We start from the raw sequence: 15,749 nt of genomic DNA, 5'->3' as shown, positions 1-15,749 counted from the left end.
TGAAAGAGCTCAGTCCAGGCTCGTGGTGGGAAACGACGGGATGACGGAGGTGAGCAGAGAGAGGTCAGTGCACAGCGCTCGGAGGCAGTGAGCAGAATGAGAAGAGAGAAGAAAGCCGCTCACACTGAGGCAGTTTCACAGGAAGTGTGTAACGTGTGTGCGAACACGAGCGAGAGAGGAGAGAGAAAGTAGTGATATCGCCAACACACATGTGCAGGTATGTGCACATGTAACTGACTAATGTTTTTAGTAAAAGAATCCGAGAGAGGTGAGAACAGGAAGTCAAAGAAAGATTTTGCTGATCGGTAAGCAGACAATGTGTAAAGTCTAGAATCACAGAGACCTGCTGGTTACAAGCTTAGACGAATGAATTACAAACTCATTTATATTATACTTTACATCCTAATGATGCCTTAGATCAGCGGTCCCCAACCACCGGGCCTCGGGGGGCAAGAGTTGAGGCTCAGGTGTGAAATGTATAGTTTTCTGGGTTTTTATCGGTTTTCAGCGTTATTTTGTTATCGTTTTGATCGTTTACTCGGTTTTCCTGGGTCTTTTCACGTGTGTTATGAATAAATCTTCTTTTTTTTTTTTTTTAAAACGTATGTTTATTTGTTTTTTCAACAGTATCAACACCAACATAAAATGAACGTATGGCAGTCATTAAAATAATAATAACAACAACACTAATAATAATAATAATAATAATAATAATATTAATAGTAATAACGATAATTGAAGTGTTAATCCTAAAGGATTCCAAATAAATGCATAGTTAAATAAATTAAGATAGCAAACCATACAAATAAATGTAATTAAAAAAATAAATTAATTAATTTAAAAAAATAAAAAAAAAAATAAATAAATAAATAAATAAATAAATAAATAAATAAATAAATAAATAAATAAAAAAAATCATAATATAGGTTACACAGTATATTCCCAACAGCAAGTCAGACATTATTCATTATCTAGTTGTCTTATTCACTCACCACCCCCCCCTCCCCCCTCCACATCCCCACTCCTCAGTAGATCCAAAAATATCTTCCAGATGTTGTAAAATTCAGAAGCCCTCTTTCTAACAATATAGGTCAGTTTCTCAAGAGCTAAACTCGATGTTAAGTTATTTAACCAGTGGTTAAAAGAGGGGCAACCAACATTCTTCCAGCATAAGGCGATACAGCGTTTGGCCTGTAGCAAACAAAGATCGACCATTTTTCTTTCCTCACACGACAGAGTACAGTCATCTGGATACAAGCCTAAAATGCATAACTTAGGGCAAAGCGGTACAGGAGAAGTTGTGATCTGAGAGATATATTTTAACACAGAGCTCCAAAATTTTTGGATCTCTTCACATTTCCACAGGCAGTGATATAGTGTACCCTGATGCATATTACACTTATAGCATAGATCAATTATATTAGGATCAAATTGAATAAATCTTCTTTTTTTCGGTACCGGTACTAGTTTTATTATGTTGTATTTATCCACGACACCTTAAAGGCCGGTGTTGTGCCAAAAAGTGATTGTCTGCCAAAAAGTGATTTCCGGTATTTGCCAAAAACTGATTGCTCGTATTTAAACTGCTATAAGTAACTTGTTGGGCTATAATATGTGAAACATATGTTAAATGCATCCCTCATGGATGACATAACGTCATATTGAGCCACAAACAACATTCGTGTAACAAGGTAGAAGCCGCAATCAGTCTTTGGCAGTGACTTTTATATAACCTTTATTTATGCAGTTAAAAAAAATCTCATTAACATTAAAAATGTATTTTGTCAGAGTAAGCTGGCCAAGAGGACAGCAGAAGTGTCAGCAAATATGACAATAGTTCTGTAAAAATATTTTAAACGACGATAAAGGACCGGATTGGTTATAATGTGAGTACAATAACACAGAGCTGTAAAGATACTTGAAAAAACTAATAATAATAATTTTTTATTTCTATATAAAACCCCTTTGTAAACGCTGTTCACCGAAGTCTATTTACCAACTTACATAAAGATATTACACATAAAAAAATACACGGAAACATTGGAAATCACTTTTTGGCACAACACCGGTCCGTGAAAATATTGTCGGGCATAAACCGGTCCGTGGCGCAAAAAAGGTTGGAGACCGCTGTCTTAGAGCGCCATTACTGTAAAACTATTAAAACAAACATATTGATAAACTCAGGTCTGCCTCAGGATTCAGAGCAGAATCTGTTTAAGACATTTTACTGTCAAAACGGATTTTCAGGCTTCCTGGTTTTTATTTATTTTATTTTTTAACCGACTCTTGTCAAGTATCACAAATATTTAATTGCCCTTGTATGATGTCACAATTAGCTTAACAGTCACAGATCAGGGGATCACGGACCACTGCAGGCCTGTGTGGCTGAGAGCTCATTGTTACAAACAAGGCAAGTCAAAGTCATGAGGTAGATCAGGTCAGCACAGAACAAGTATCTTTTTGTTTGTTCTGTTTATCACAATCCAAATACTTTATTAATCCCGAAGGAAATTATAGAATTATAGTTTCATCCATCCTGCTGCTTCTTCGTCTTCTGCAGGTGGAGGCCAGAGTAGCGGCGGGGTGGTGGTAGAGGCCGTCGGTAAGGTGCTGACCCTACTGTCGGCCGTCTTCATCATCATCACCTTCCCCATTTCAGCCTGGATGTGTGTAAAGGTAACAGAAGGGAAACCGCTCAGACTCAGACTCTCGTTTCTGTAAATAAACTGTACTGAGAGGAAATCATGAGTCATCAGAGAGTAGAGCTAAAATATTAGCTGATAGAACATTTGTTTTATTTATTAAACAAAAATATGAAGTTCATTCATTGTGCAATAAATATCGTTGTTTTGGGTGGGAGAGTTGGGGTTTGCATATTAAGCTCTAGAAACAATGAGAAAAAAAAGATTTTTATTGCAGCTTTTGGGCGTTTTTATACAAACTTTGGAGGGAAACTATTTCTAGTCTTAAAAACTAAATGTTTTTGTTTTTCTCTAAGATAAAACAACAAACAGGTATAAAAGCTTTTTAGTTCAAAGCCATATTTAGTCTGCTTAAAATACTAGATGGTCGCAGTGTCAGAGAGCAGCAAACCAACTTGGGGGTTGCTGGCTTGAGATTCTGTTTGTGTAGATGCTGCTAACACACACATTTAACCCAGTCTGTACGAGGAAGCGGTGTGATGGTTTCTACAGGCAGAAGAACCGCACACTTCTTCTCTGTGACAGCAGCACAGAGGCAAACTTTCCAAAACCTGAGCAAAAACCTGCAGTTTTGTTGTGTGCGTTAAAACTCTTGTCATAAATGCAATACTGTGCAAAAGTCATGAGCCTCTTCACTTTCAGTAAAATGAGTGCATTCATTGAAACGTGTGCAAACATGTGAAAAACAAAACTTTGTACAAGTCTAATGAGCTTGAAAGTCCATATATGGTATGAGCACACTCATTCTTCATCACAGCCTGAACTCTCTGACGCAGCTTTCTGGTCATTTCTTTAAGAAGTCTTCAGGAATAGTTCCCCAGATATGCGGATACGCTTTTACTGCATTGGAAGTGTGTTTGGGATCATTGCAATGCTTCCCCGTGTCCATAATTCCATCAGCTCTGACTAGATAACAAACTCCGCTGCCTTGAAACGCAGCATTAGATCATGACAGAGCAGAAGAACAGTGTCGCTCACAGGAGCTCTGCCAGAGAGGACGTTACAGAGGAGGTTCACGAAGTCTAAGAGAGCAATATAGTTTGCATAGGCAACTGTATGGGTCTTATTTGTGTAGGAGGATGGAACCGCGATTGGGTCTGTGGGCGGTTGGTGGCAAACCAAGACTTAGTGAGAGCAGCAGGCAGAGAGTAGGCCGCCTGTTGATCAGCTGACAGAATCTTTTGACTAGTTACTGAGATCACGTGATGAAGTGGACAAGCTTGGTTTGAGGTTTCCACAAAAATGTTTCCAAGGTGGCGAAGTTTCCAACTCGGAGAGATGGCTACAAACAGGAGATTGCAAACAACAGTCACCACAGGTGGCCCAATGTTCACCATAACGCCAACAATGATCTGGCAAAGAACTGCTGTAACCTCCATCTGTGTTGAAACCAGGGCAGAAGGAAGGAGCTGTGGGGAAGCTGTTCCAAGAGGAGCCAGAAGTGTGGAGAAGTATTGCTCAGGAGCACTTTAAAAAGTTACATCAGTCTGGCTCCTTCTAAGCAAAATATAAAGACATCTGTAATGTTGTTACAGATAAAATAGAAGAAAGATAAAATAATTATCAGAATATAAACTCTCTCCAAAGCATTGACTACACATGGAGTTTATTTTCATGCTGCTCATTCAACCTTGTTCTTTCATAAAATTACACGAGCATTATAAAGAACATCATAAAAGAAGAACACACTATATACAGCAGCAGGCGCTGCAGCCCTGCAGTAAGCATCAGTTACATTTAATATATTCACCAGAGTTTAAAGTTGGTGTTTCCTCCACCCTCTGTGCAGAGTTTATACACGTCAGCACGGTGAGCGGTGGCAGACTGAAGGCGTGCTGCAGGCTCACCTCATCCAATGTTAGAAACTGTCCTCCTGTTTTCTCTGCTGCTTTTTCCACTAGTGCAACACAAGCAAGAATTCTTCTTTCTTTACTTTTGTTTGGCTTTCTAATCACTAATGATTACTCAGCAGAGAGTCTGCTCCTAACTTCTCAAATGTGAGGATTTGTTTGGTTTTCTGTCGTTGTTAATTCAATAACTTTGAGATGAGAACATTTCTTTAATTCTGGAAACCAACTAAAATCAGACGCAAAGCAAATAAATGAAACTGTTTAGTTAACTGACATTAAAATGAAAATAAAAACTTGTATGGGCTCCTTCTTTTGCCTCGATGAACATAATTTGTTTTGCCATGTTTCTAGTATGTGTTTAGTGGTTTTAGCTGCCGAATCCCAATCTTCTGGATAAATAGAGTAAATTATCTGTAATGTAGAAGCCAGCTCTGCTTCATCAGGTGACTTTCACAGATGTGAAATGGAAACTTTCAGTCATCACTGCACAAAAACACTGAGTGCACCCTCAGCTCTGTAGGATTCATCTTTGAATGTGTGAGTGTTTTGTGTTATTGTGATGAGCAGGTTGTGGTTGCTGTCGTCTTCAGACTGAGCCGGGCTATTGAAGGACGAGCCAGAGGACCCGGTACCAGACATTACTCTCTCTCTTCTCACCTGTAGCAACAAGACTTCAGCTTCTGTTTCATCGTTGTGGGTGTAAATGTGCAGCGTTAGCTATGACAGAGTGGAAGGAAAAGCTTTACTCTGAAATTACAGCTGAAATTCAGAACTATTAAAATAAATACAGGATCGCGCATCAAACAGAGTAATGTTGGTGGTTCTGTCATGATTGATGCTGAAGTAATGATTAAAAATACCTCATTACACACATTATTATGTTAGGTATAAAGTGCAAATACTACACGAGACTTTAAATATCATATTTTTATTCGCACTGCACGCTGCCTCTGTGTTTTTCTTTTGGTCTTTTCAAGTTTTCACATTTGTGTGTTACCATGCCAACAAGCACAACTAATAAAAATGGGATCTTCTCCTCTTTCTGACGCTCTGCAGGTCTTGTCTGGTTCATCCCCGGGTTGGACGCCATCCAGACCTGCGCATGTTCTTTAATATCTGGCCACAAGAGGGCAGCAGCATCCTGTGATCACTGTAGCTAGCACGCACTGACCGTTGTTCCCATATAAGGATCAAATCTGTGAAGTGTCCACCTGGCCTGCTCAGAATCAGCTGCTTTTCTTCCACAATAACAGTCTGAAGTTATTTGTTTCTGCACATTGATGTTTCGTCACCTCTCCCTGCCTTCTGCTGTCACCAGGTCTTGACTGTGGATGCAGCGCCGTTAAAGGTTCATGTGGGTGATGCGTGTTGTAAACGGCCCCCAGGCCGTGTTCTTGTTGGCCCAGACGACTCTGAAGACCATGGTAGGTTCTCACACTCTGGAGGACGTGTTAACACAGAAGCTCGCCACGGTAAAGAGGATGGAAGTGAGCGAGACACAGTAAGAGTCAGTATTGTTGCAGTGTTTCAAAGTAGACGGGTACTTCAAGCCAACACAGTAGACGGATGTTTGATGGACGGTGCCCTTCTTGGTGCAGCTTTCACATTTATCCAGACTCTGGACCGGATGGATCTTCTGATACATCGATGCTGGGCTTGTATTTCCTCCTGGTTTCAAACTCAGGATCCTTTATTGCACACCAGTGTTTCGAGGTACTTGTTGTGTCTGTTTTTAAAACTATTTATAAACTTCAAACGTGTTACACCTCAAAGTGCCTCCTTGGTTTCAGCAAAGCAGATGACAACTTGTTTTTATTCCGTGCAGACAGAATATTTGCTCAGACAGATGACGATTAACGGCAGTGTGCTGCTACTTTAACATCAGTTGTAAAACATTTCCACAGAGTTTTAACTTTTCTCACAGTTGTTGTGTTTTTTTTTCTTTTGTTACGTTTTTTTTGTTCGTGGGTTTAGATTTATTGTTGCGCCTCATATCATCACAAAGGTGAGCAGCTGAGTTTGGGGTGATTTCAGGAAGAGTTCACCTGCGAGTGCCATCTTTATTTTACTTAAGTCTGCTGTCAGGTATGAGAAACATGTGCTTTGAAAATACAACCTGCTGTGCCTGATTTGTCCTGCAGATGGCGCTGTGCCTCGAATTCAAATCGTGGGGAGTTCAGATGGAGCGGGTGGAGCTCAAAGCCCTGACACCCCCTGTTGATCTGCAGCGCTGCTTCAGAAGCCGTATCACAAACACACACACTTGTTTTTATCTCTCCAGAGGACATTAAACTAACACTTCATGGAGACATCTGTCCTTATATACATATACAGCCTTACTGAGGCTAATTTAACAGAAATACACAAAGACAGACATGAAGTTCAGATACACACCTGTGTGACGAATTAAAGGAAAAGCTATTATCACCTTCAGTTTACTTTGAATCTTAAAGTTGAAAAAAAAAGAAGTTAAAATTTGTTCTTTATATTAACTGGTATGTTTTTATGTTTTTAAAGTAAAACAAAAACATTTTGATGATTTTTGTTCTTCTAGATTTTCTTTTATGTTCACATTTTTGTGCGTATTTTTTTTTTAAAAATCCCCTCTCGCCTCTGCGGGGTTGTCTTCATCCTTCAAGCTCGGGTCCTCTGGGAGCTTGAGGGTCCTGTACAGCAGCGGTCTCCAACCTTTTTTGCGCCACGGACCGGTTTATGCCTGACAATATTTTCACGGACCGGCCTTTAAGGTGTCGCGGATAAATACAACAAAATAAAACTAGTACCAGTACCGAAAAAAAGAAAATTTATTCATAACACACATGAAAAGACCCAGGAAAACCAAGTTAACGATAAAAACGATAACAAAATAACGCTGAAAACCGATATAAACCCTGAAAACTACATTTCACACCTGAGCCTCAACTCTCGCGGCCCGGTACCAAACGACTCACGGACCGGTACCGGTCCGAGGCCCGGGGGTTGGGGACCGCTGCTGTACAGTATCTTAGCTGTTCCCAGGACTGCGCTCTTCTGGACAGAAATCTCAGATGTTGTTCCCGGGATCTGCTGGAGCCACTCGCCGAGCTTGGGGGTCACTGCATCGAGCGCTCCAATTACCTCTGGGTCACCCTCCAATTCTTCTCCAGCTCTTCTCTGAGCACTTGGTACTTTTCCAGCTACTCGTGTTCCTTCTTGCTGATGTTGCTGTCATTCAGTATCACTACATCGATCCCTGCGACGGTCTTCTCATGTTTGTCTACCACCACTATGTCCGGTTGGTTAGCCACCACCATTTTGTCCGTCTGTATCTGGAAGTCCCACAGGATCTTAGTTTGGTCATTCTCCATCACCCTTGGGGGCGTCTCCCATTTTGACCTCAGGACTTGCAGGTTATACTCGGCACAGATGTTCCTGTAACACTATGCCGGCCACTTGGTTATGGCGTTCCATGTATGCCTTGCCTGCTAGCATCTTGCACCCTGCTGTTATGTGCTGGATTGTCTCTGGGGCATCTTTACACAGCCTGCACCTGGGGTCTTGCCTGGTGTGATAGACCCCAGCCTCTGTGGATCTTGTACTCAGAGCTTGTTCTTGTGCTGCCATGATTAGTGCCTCTGTGCTGTCTTTCAGTCCAGCTTTGTCCAGCCACTGGTAGGATTTCTGGATATCAGCCACCTCCTCTATTGGTGGTACATACCGTGTCCTTCCATGATGGTTCCTCCTCTTTCTTGGGTTTCTGCTGCCTGAGGACACTGAGCACGTGGTTAGTTGGGGCCATCCTTCTGATGTACTCGTGGATGTTCATTGCCTCATCCTGGACTGTGGTACTGACACTCACCAGTCCCCGACCCCCTCCCTTCCTCTTAGCGTACAGCCTCAGGGTGGTGGACTTGGGGTGAAACCCTGCATGCATGGTCAGGAGCTTTCTGGTCTTGATGTCCGTGGCTTCTATCTCGTCCTTCTTCAGCTTATTATCCCAGTCGGGTACCTGATCACGGCCAGGGCGTAGGTGTTGATGGCCCGGATGTTCTGGTTCTTCCCATTCAGCTGACTCCTCAGGACTTGCCTGACTCTCTGCAGGTACTTGGCGGTTGCAGCTTTCCAAGTAGCCTCTTCCGATGTGCCTGTGGGATTCCCAGGTACTTGTAGCCGTCCTCAATGTCTGTAGAGCTGCATTCACATCATCTAGCAGATCCTCAGAGGATATTTCACTTAGTCTTGTAACCAGCTACAGAGGGTCCAGCTTTCAAGCTTTGCCATGATCCTATCTTTCAGGTCAGTTCCTCTTGCACTCAATGATCCTTCTTCATTCTTCTTCGTTACAAGCATGTTTTATTTAGTTTTACTTTATTATTTAGATTGTTTATTTATTGGTGTTATAAAATCTTACAAATATTAGGTTCTAATAGTGACATTCACCTTTTCAGGCTTCTTTGAAGCACACATGTAAAGTTTAATGGTTTTATTGTGATCTGTAATTTAAACAAGTTGTGCTAATAAAGTTAAAATAATATGTCCTGTGATCTTAATCTGTCTGTACCTGCCCGTTCTTTCTGTTTGAGGTGATTGCAGCAGTGTCAGTGTCCCACGCTTTGGTGAAGGCGGCGTCGACATTTGAAGGAAACACGGTGGCGTTACAGCTGAGATTCCTGCAGTCACTGCTGTCCATGAAGAGCAGCACGCGGTCGCCGTTTCCTCGCTGCCTCAGCTCCTCACAAACATCAAAACTCTGCAGCTACTTTCTGGAAAAATAAAAAAGTTTACGTTTAAACCAGAACGTGAAAGAGAAAGAACCCAAAGGAACAAACCTGTCTGAGCATTCAGCGCTCTCACTGTTACACTAACTGTAAAGTGTAAATAAGTGATGTCACACCCAGTGTTTGTATTTGTGGTATGTCCGAATTTTGGTTCCCACCAAGCACCACGTCACTTTGGACAGACGTGTTAATGTGCTGTATGAAGCATAAAACTTTCAGACTTTATCGGAACAGGTCATTATGATAAAGCCATATAAGCATGTTACTGTTTATTACACTCATTTCAATTGATTTGTTGCCACTAAGACATTTGAGTGTTTTTCTTTTTCTGCTTGACCCAAGATGACAATGAAACACAAGCTCTGGTCTCTGGTCACTCACAGTCTCAAACAGTCTGCTTTGATGGCGTGCAGCATAACATCCTGGAGTGGAGGCAGGCTAGCAGTCTGTGTCCTCCACCATTTTTCAGATATTTACCCGTTTCTGCCCAAGTACCCGCTGGATGAAGCAGCCCAATCCGTGTGGATCCCATCCTGACATCAGCCAAAATCTGTGCCTCAGTAAATCACAGCTGATTTGGCAGCACTAAGGCAATTTAACAATATTATGTAAGTTGGTTTTAATAAAGTTGATCATAGTTTTAAAAGCAAACAGGTTCAGGTTCTGCCTCACTTCATTGCTGCAGCTCAAGCCGTCAAGATGTTATGACACCGGCTCAGATTTGGCGAGGGAATCTCCCGCGCTGCAGCTCACGGTGCCAGAGATCCATGATGAGACATCCCATCACCATTACATAATACTCTAACAGAGACATGAATATGCCCCGCTTCAGCGGTTACGATGTGATAATCTGAGCAGAAGACGCAGATTAGCTGAAGATTCCAATAATAGAACATCCAGCTCCTTCGAGTCAGCTGACCCCACCTTCAGATTATAAAGCCAGTATTATTATTCTGAACATGCTACCGAAGTATAAACCTGCGGTACAAATTCTATTATATGTTCTTTTCTACAGAGCAACACTGCACATTTTAAAGATGTTTAATTAGTACTTACTTTATCTGTAGGGGACATTAAAAATGTAGAAAATAAGATTTGTTTTAATTTAAAAATTAATATTTTTAATTGATTATATTAAGTAATAATTATTAGACCTCTCCGTGAATCGCTACCTTATCGTGGTGGAGGGGTTTGTGTGCCCCAGGGATCCCAGGGGCTGTGTTGTCTAGAGGCTTTTGCCCCCTGGTAGGGTCTCCCATGGCAAATTGGTCCTGGGTGAGGGACCAGACAAAGAGCGATTCAGAAGACCTGTATGAAGAAAACATCAAGGGAACAGTTTACCCTGAACGGGATAGGGTTACCGGGGCCCTGCCCTGGGGCCAGGCTTGGGGAGGGTGCCCGAGGGCGAGTGTCTGGTGGCTGGGCCTTAGTCCATGGGGCACAGCCCGAAAAGGGGACATGGGCCCATCCTCCCGCAGGCCCACCACCCGCAGGAGACACCGTAGGGGTCAGGTGTATTGTGTGCCGGGCGGCAGCCAGGAGCAGAGGCCCTGGCGGACTAATCCCCGGGTACCAAAACTGGCAATTGGGACATGGAATAGTATCTCGGGGTCTTGTTCGCGAGTGATGGGAGAAGGGAGCCGGAGATCGACAGACGGATTCGTGCTGCAGCTGCAGTGATGGGGACGCTGCACCGGTCTGTCGTGGTGAAGAGGGAGCTGAGTGTAAAAGCGAAGCTCTCAATTTACCGGTCAATCTACATCCTTACCCTCACCTATGGCCACGAGCTGTGGGTAGTGACCGAAAGGACGAGATCACGGATACAAGCGGCGGAAATGAGCTTCTTATCTTCTGATCTACAGGCAGATAAGCTGGAGGAGGTGGCTGGGGAGAGGGAAGTCTGGGCCTCTCTGCTTAGGCTGCTGCCCCCGCGACCTGGCCCCGGATAAAGCGGATGAAGATGGATGGATGGATGGATAATTATTAGAATTTAAATTTTAAAACCTTTTAAACGACCGTAGGTATTTAATATTTTGTGAAATTGTATTTTCTTTGTCTGTGAAAGCAGAGTTAAATGCATGTTTCAAAGTCTCAGTCACACAGGCCTAGAGACCAGTTACTGGGGAAAACTGGGTAATCCCTGAGTAGTTGGTGAGAGGTTTCTGGAGGTTGCAAACATTTAGGTCTGTCGGGGGAAGGGGGGGGGGGGGGGGGTCACAAGCAGCTTTACAGGAGACCTTGTCTTCCTGATAAACTTGATTTTAGTTTCAGTCTTTCTTAGGCTTCCAGACTCTGACAAATAGATGAAAGAAAGGAGCTTAAATCAACAGAAAAAATAAAATAAATAATAATAAATTCTAAAAAAGCAGCTTTAGGAAGTAATATAGCTCAAAATCAATAAATTAAAATGAAAAATGAGAAAAATAATTTACTAAATATAGTATAAAAATGCCAGCTAACATTAGTGGGCAGTGCATACTTACCACATATGTTAACAGTCATATGGTTTGAGAAACAGACCAAAGAGCTTCACCAGCTGCTCAAGCAAACTTAAAAGAATCTGAACACAAACAGACATTAGACTGAATTACATGAATCTGAGACTTCACAGAAATATCTTCTCTGTGTGATAACTGACCGCTGAGGCTGCGTTAAGCCGTTTACTAGTGAAGAAATCCTGAAGCCTGCTCGCTCATCGCTGATTTTATAATCTCTCTGACCAGATCCTCTTCAGCCTCTTTGTCTTGTCAAGTCAGGTGACCGATGAGATAAGCTCTTTAACTCATCAGAACATCGTGACCTTTTTTACCTGGGTGCTCACCAGCCAATCAGTGCTCAGTCTGCTCTGCAGAGACCCCCTAAAAGACCCACAGTGAATGGATGGAACACACACACACACACACAAACTTGCAGAGAATGAAAGTTCAATAAAACAGAATTATTTTGATTTTTCTATCTGATGCAGCTGCATGAAAGCAAAGTGGTCACACTGCTGCCTCACAGCAAGAAGGTTCTGGGTTTGATTCCAGGATCTTTTTGTGTTTGCATGCTCTCTCTAAGTACTCTGGCTTCCTCCCACAGTCCATAGACGTGCACGTGAGGCCAACTGGAGATTATAAATTGGCTGTAGGAGGGAATGTGAGCGTGAATGTTTGGATGGAAGGTTGTTGAAGCAGTGGAGACTTTAAAAACTCAAACAATGGCTTCTTGAAATGAAAGGAAGACGTTGAACAACTTAATCGAGTAGCACACAAGTTGGTTTTTTTGTATATTTTCATGACAGAGCAAGTGTTGATGTCACAGTTAAGAAGCTACAGAGTAGTGACATCATCAGGGTTGTGGGCCGGACTGACTTAGACACAAACTCTTTATTGTATATATGCAGCTTTTCCCACATTAAATGTACTCTGCAGGCCACACAGGTACATTTTAGGGTTTACTATTGGACGATCCCAAATCTCTTATTCTGAAAATTCAGCCACTGCAAACCAGTTTGTCGTTTAAACATCACTGTTTGACAGACTGACTGCAGCTGACGATGGAAGTCTTTGTTCTGCAGCAGACGTGCTTCAGTCAAACCAGACGCTGCAGCAGGTGGAGAACCGTGCAGCTCATCGAGACTGCAGGACAAAGACCAGCAGTGCAGACTGCAGGCACAAACAGAATAACTGATTCTTGTAGGTTTTTCAGTTCTACTTTTAGAACATCGGTGGTCTGCAGGCTAAATTGTGCCCATCTGCGGTTTCGATTGAACCCGTCCTCGCCTTTGTTTCAACCATCAGTAACTTTGCGTAGGTGAGTGAAATGGTTTCAGTGTTCAAACAATAACTGCAAGAGGCAAAGAAAGATTAGAAACTCTCTGAATTTACTTTTGAAATTCGAGTGCAGAGGTTACAAAAGTTTTATTTCCTGGTTTTGTTTTTCTTATTATTTTTACCTGCACTCCCGACTCTGATAAGATGTTTGACATGACTGTCATAAACATGTTGCTCAAGTTTGCAAATCAGAATCAGAATCTTTATTGTCATTGTCACGAAATTAAAAATGGTCCCCGACCATTGCATCATCCCTAACAATATCAAAATATAAATAAAACAATAAAATTCAATAATAAAATAAATAGAATACTTAAAGTGCTAATAAGAGGTATCAACAAACATTCACATACATGCATCAGTCAGCGCATAGAAGAGTGGCGTGATTGGCATTTTTTTTGTAGCAGTATTCAGACGTGTTATTGCAGTTGGATAAAAGCTGTGTTTGAGTCCTTACACTGATTGCTCTGTACTGTCTGCAACAGTTCAAACAGGATGTAAAGTATCTTTTATGATGTTTTGGGCCTTTTTAAGACAGCGGGTCTTGTGTAGATCTTCCAGTGTGGGGAGAAGCCAGCCGGTGATCTTTTGGGCAGTGTTAAGGATCCTCTGGAGTGCTTTCCTCTGAGCTACTGTGCAGCTAGTGTACCAGATGCATATGCAGTAGGTTAGAACTCTCAGTGGTGTCTCTGTAGAAGGACACCAGCGGTCTCTGGCTGTATCCCAATTCAGGGTCTGCAGCCTTAAAGGCCGCATTTTAAGGCCGATTACGTCACAGCGACGCGACGAAGGCTGTCCCAATTCAAAGGCTGCTCCAAATGCGGCCCTCAAATGCATCCTTCATTTCCCTGAATTTCAAGGACGTGGCGGTGTAGACTTCGTGGCCCAACATATCCCAGAATGCATAGCGCGGCGGTGGGTGTGGATAATTTTGCCGAAAAAAAACGGCGGATGAGGGGCGCCTGAAGAGTAAACTTTAATTAAGTACTGAATATTATGTCACTTATTTATGTGCAAATGTTTAATAACGAAGAACATTAAAACATTCCTGTTGGCCACATGTCGGCAAAGTTATGTGACATTAGTGAGGTTTGTACTAACTTGGTTTTAAAGCCTTTACTTTAAAATATATGCCGTTCAATAGCTGAGCTTAATCAGAGAATGATCAAAGCTCATGTAGAAACAAACAAACAAATGAACAAAAGATTTTCTCCTTCATTTCTGTCAAACAAAGCTGTATGAAACGTTTCCAGCTGTTAGTATCATGGTTGCTAGGCAACCTGGGCAGCACGACGGAGGCTAGACCGTCTCATTTTACAAGCCTCGCACTTCGGGCCTTAGCGGTCTTTAAGTACGCGGCCCTTGAGGATCGTTGAGGCTGCAGACCCTGAATTGGGAAACAGCCACTGTGTTTATTCCTCCTGAGAAATCTCAGGAAGTCTCTGTTCTCCTTTTTCAGCAGCTCGGAGGTGTTCGCACTCCAGGAAAGCTTCTCCTCTGTGTTGACTCCCAGGAAGCTTGTCACCTTTTCTACACAGAATTATCCAAACATCGATCGGTGGGACACTGAGCTGCTGCAACTACGTGCGCAGCCATCTTGCAAAACCTGTTTAGGCTTGCAGTTCTGAAAGCGCAAGTACAGAGCAAATCTGTACGATTTTTCTTTCATGACTGAAATCTCGTGGTGGGAATTTAACCCTTGCTTAGATTAGAAACAGTTTAATTAAACTCTCTATGCACACTGCATGCATTTGAACAGTAAAGCAGGCTGCTGTTTCCACCACTAATTGCATGATTTTAGCTCTGACGTTACTGTAGCTCTCTGCTTCTGCCTCTCCCGAGTCCCCTGCTGCTTCTGGCCTCGGCTCTCTGTAGATGGTAAATTACATGTGTTTATGTCGAGTACAGGCCAGGATGGGCTGGGTGCACTGTGGTCAGAGTCTGTGGAGCTATTATTACCCATCACTGGGTGGGTGTCTCCGACTTCACCCATAATCATCCCTCACTAATCAGTGGGTCACCTCGCTGGCAGGGTAATGTGCAACACAACAGGCTCAACCTTCAGCACGAGCTGCAAAATTTGTCTTTAAAACTTCAAATCTGCAGACACAACATAAACCCACACTGAGAGGTTAAACTCCGCCTGCTTGGTCTTTTTATTCTTTATTTTTCACAGTAGATCCTCACACAAACACTTCGACCCTTTCTTACAGAGAGTCTTGAAAATGAAAGTGAAAGAAAGGATTTGTTTAGGGTCACATAGAAAGAGATCTGAGGGCTGCTTTTGGAGAAACGAAGCTCACATCCTGACTGTGGAGGGCTTCTAGTTTACTCCTTTGATCAGTTCATCTCTTGAAAAACAAACACTGTGTCCTTGAGACTTTATGATTCCCTCAGGATCGCTTTGCTGTTTGTGTAGTTAGAGGATGTAATGATGTTTAGGCTGAAGAAGAGGAACATTTCACTGCTGGTCACATGGACAGACGTGACCTGGATTATCATGGCGAACAACTTCCTGTTTCATAGGCGGAGTGTTTGAGATCAGAACGAATGAAGATCCTATTAACTTTTCTTCTGTAAACTCTTGTCATTGTTTTGTGTTTTTTCTTGTAAAAACGCAACACA

At 42.4% G+C, this 15,749-nt stretch overlaps 1 protein-coding gene across 1 annotated transcript; it reads left to right on the top strand.

Moving 5' to 3' along the window:
- Positions 1-40: 40 nt before the first annotated feature.
- On the top strand, positions 41-15,006 carry LOC148101588 (stomatin). Its single transcript, XM_087845530.1, has 10 exons — positions 41-49; positions 2,518-2,676; positions 5,120-5,180; positions 5,609-5,656; positions 5,757-5,811; positions 5,901-6,039; positions 6,694-6,796; positions 8,520-8,557; positions 9,115-9,239; positions 14,943-15,006. The coding sequence occupies exons 1-10, from the start codon at positions 41-43 to the stop codon at positions 15,004-15,006; spliced, it is 801 nt and encodes a 266-aa protein (XP_087701656.1).
- Positions 15,007-15,749: the final 743 nt, after the last annotated feature.

This window comes from Neolamprologus brichardi, chromosome 9, assembly GCF_056152115.1.
Source record: "Neolamprologus brichardi isolate AB-2024 chromosome 9, ASM5615211v1, whole genome shotgun sequence".
In the NCBI taxonomy this organism is placed as follows: domain Eukaryota; kingdom Metazoa; phylum Chordata; class Actinopteri; order Cichliformes; family Cichlidae; genus Neolamprologus; species Neolamprologus brichardi.
Note: the sequence above shows the minus strand (reverse complement) of the source record. Positions and strands in the feature narration are given on the sequence as shown.

Bases quoted from the DNA above. Each gene is read 5' to 3' on its own strand.
- LOC148101588 (XM_087845530.1), top strand. The intron at 2,677-5,119 runs GTAACAGAAGGG...TGTGATGAGCAG, and splicing joins CAGCCTGGATGTGTGTAAAG to GTTGTGGTTGCTGTCGTCTT. The intron at 6,797-8,519 runs GTATCACAAACA...GTCCTTCTTCAG, and splicing joins GCAGCGCTGCTTCAGAAGCC to CTTATTATCCCAGTCGGGTA.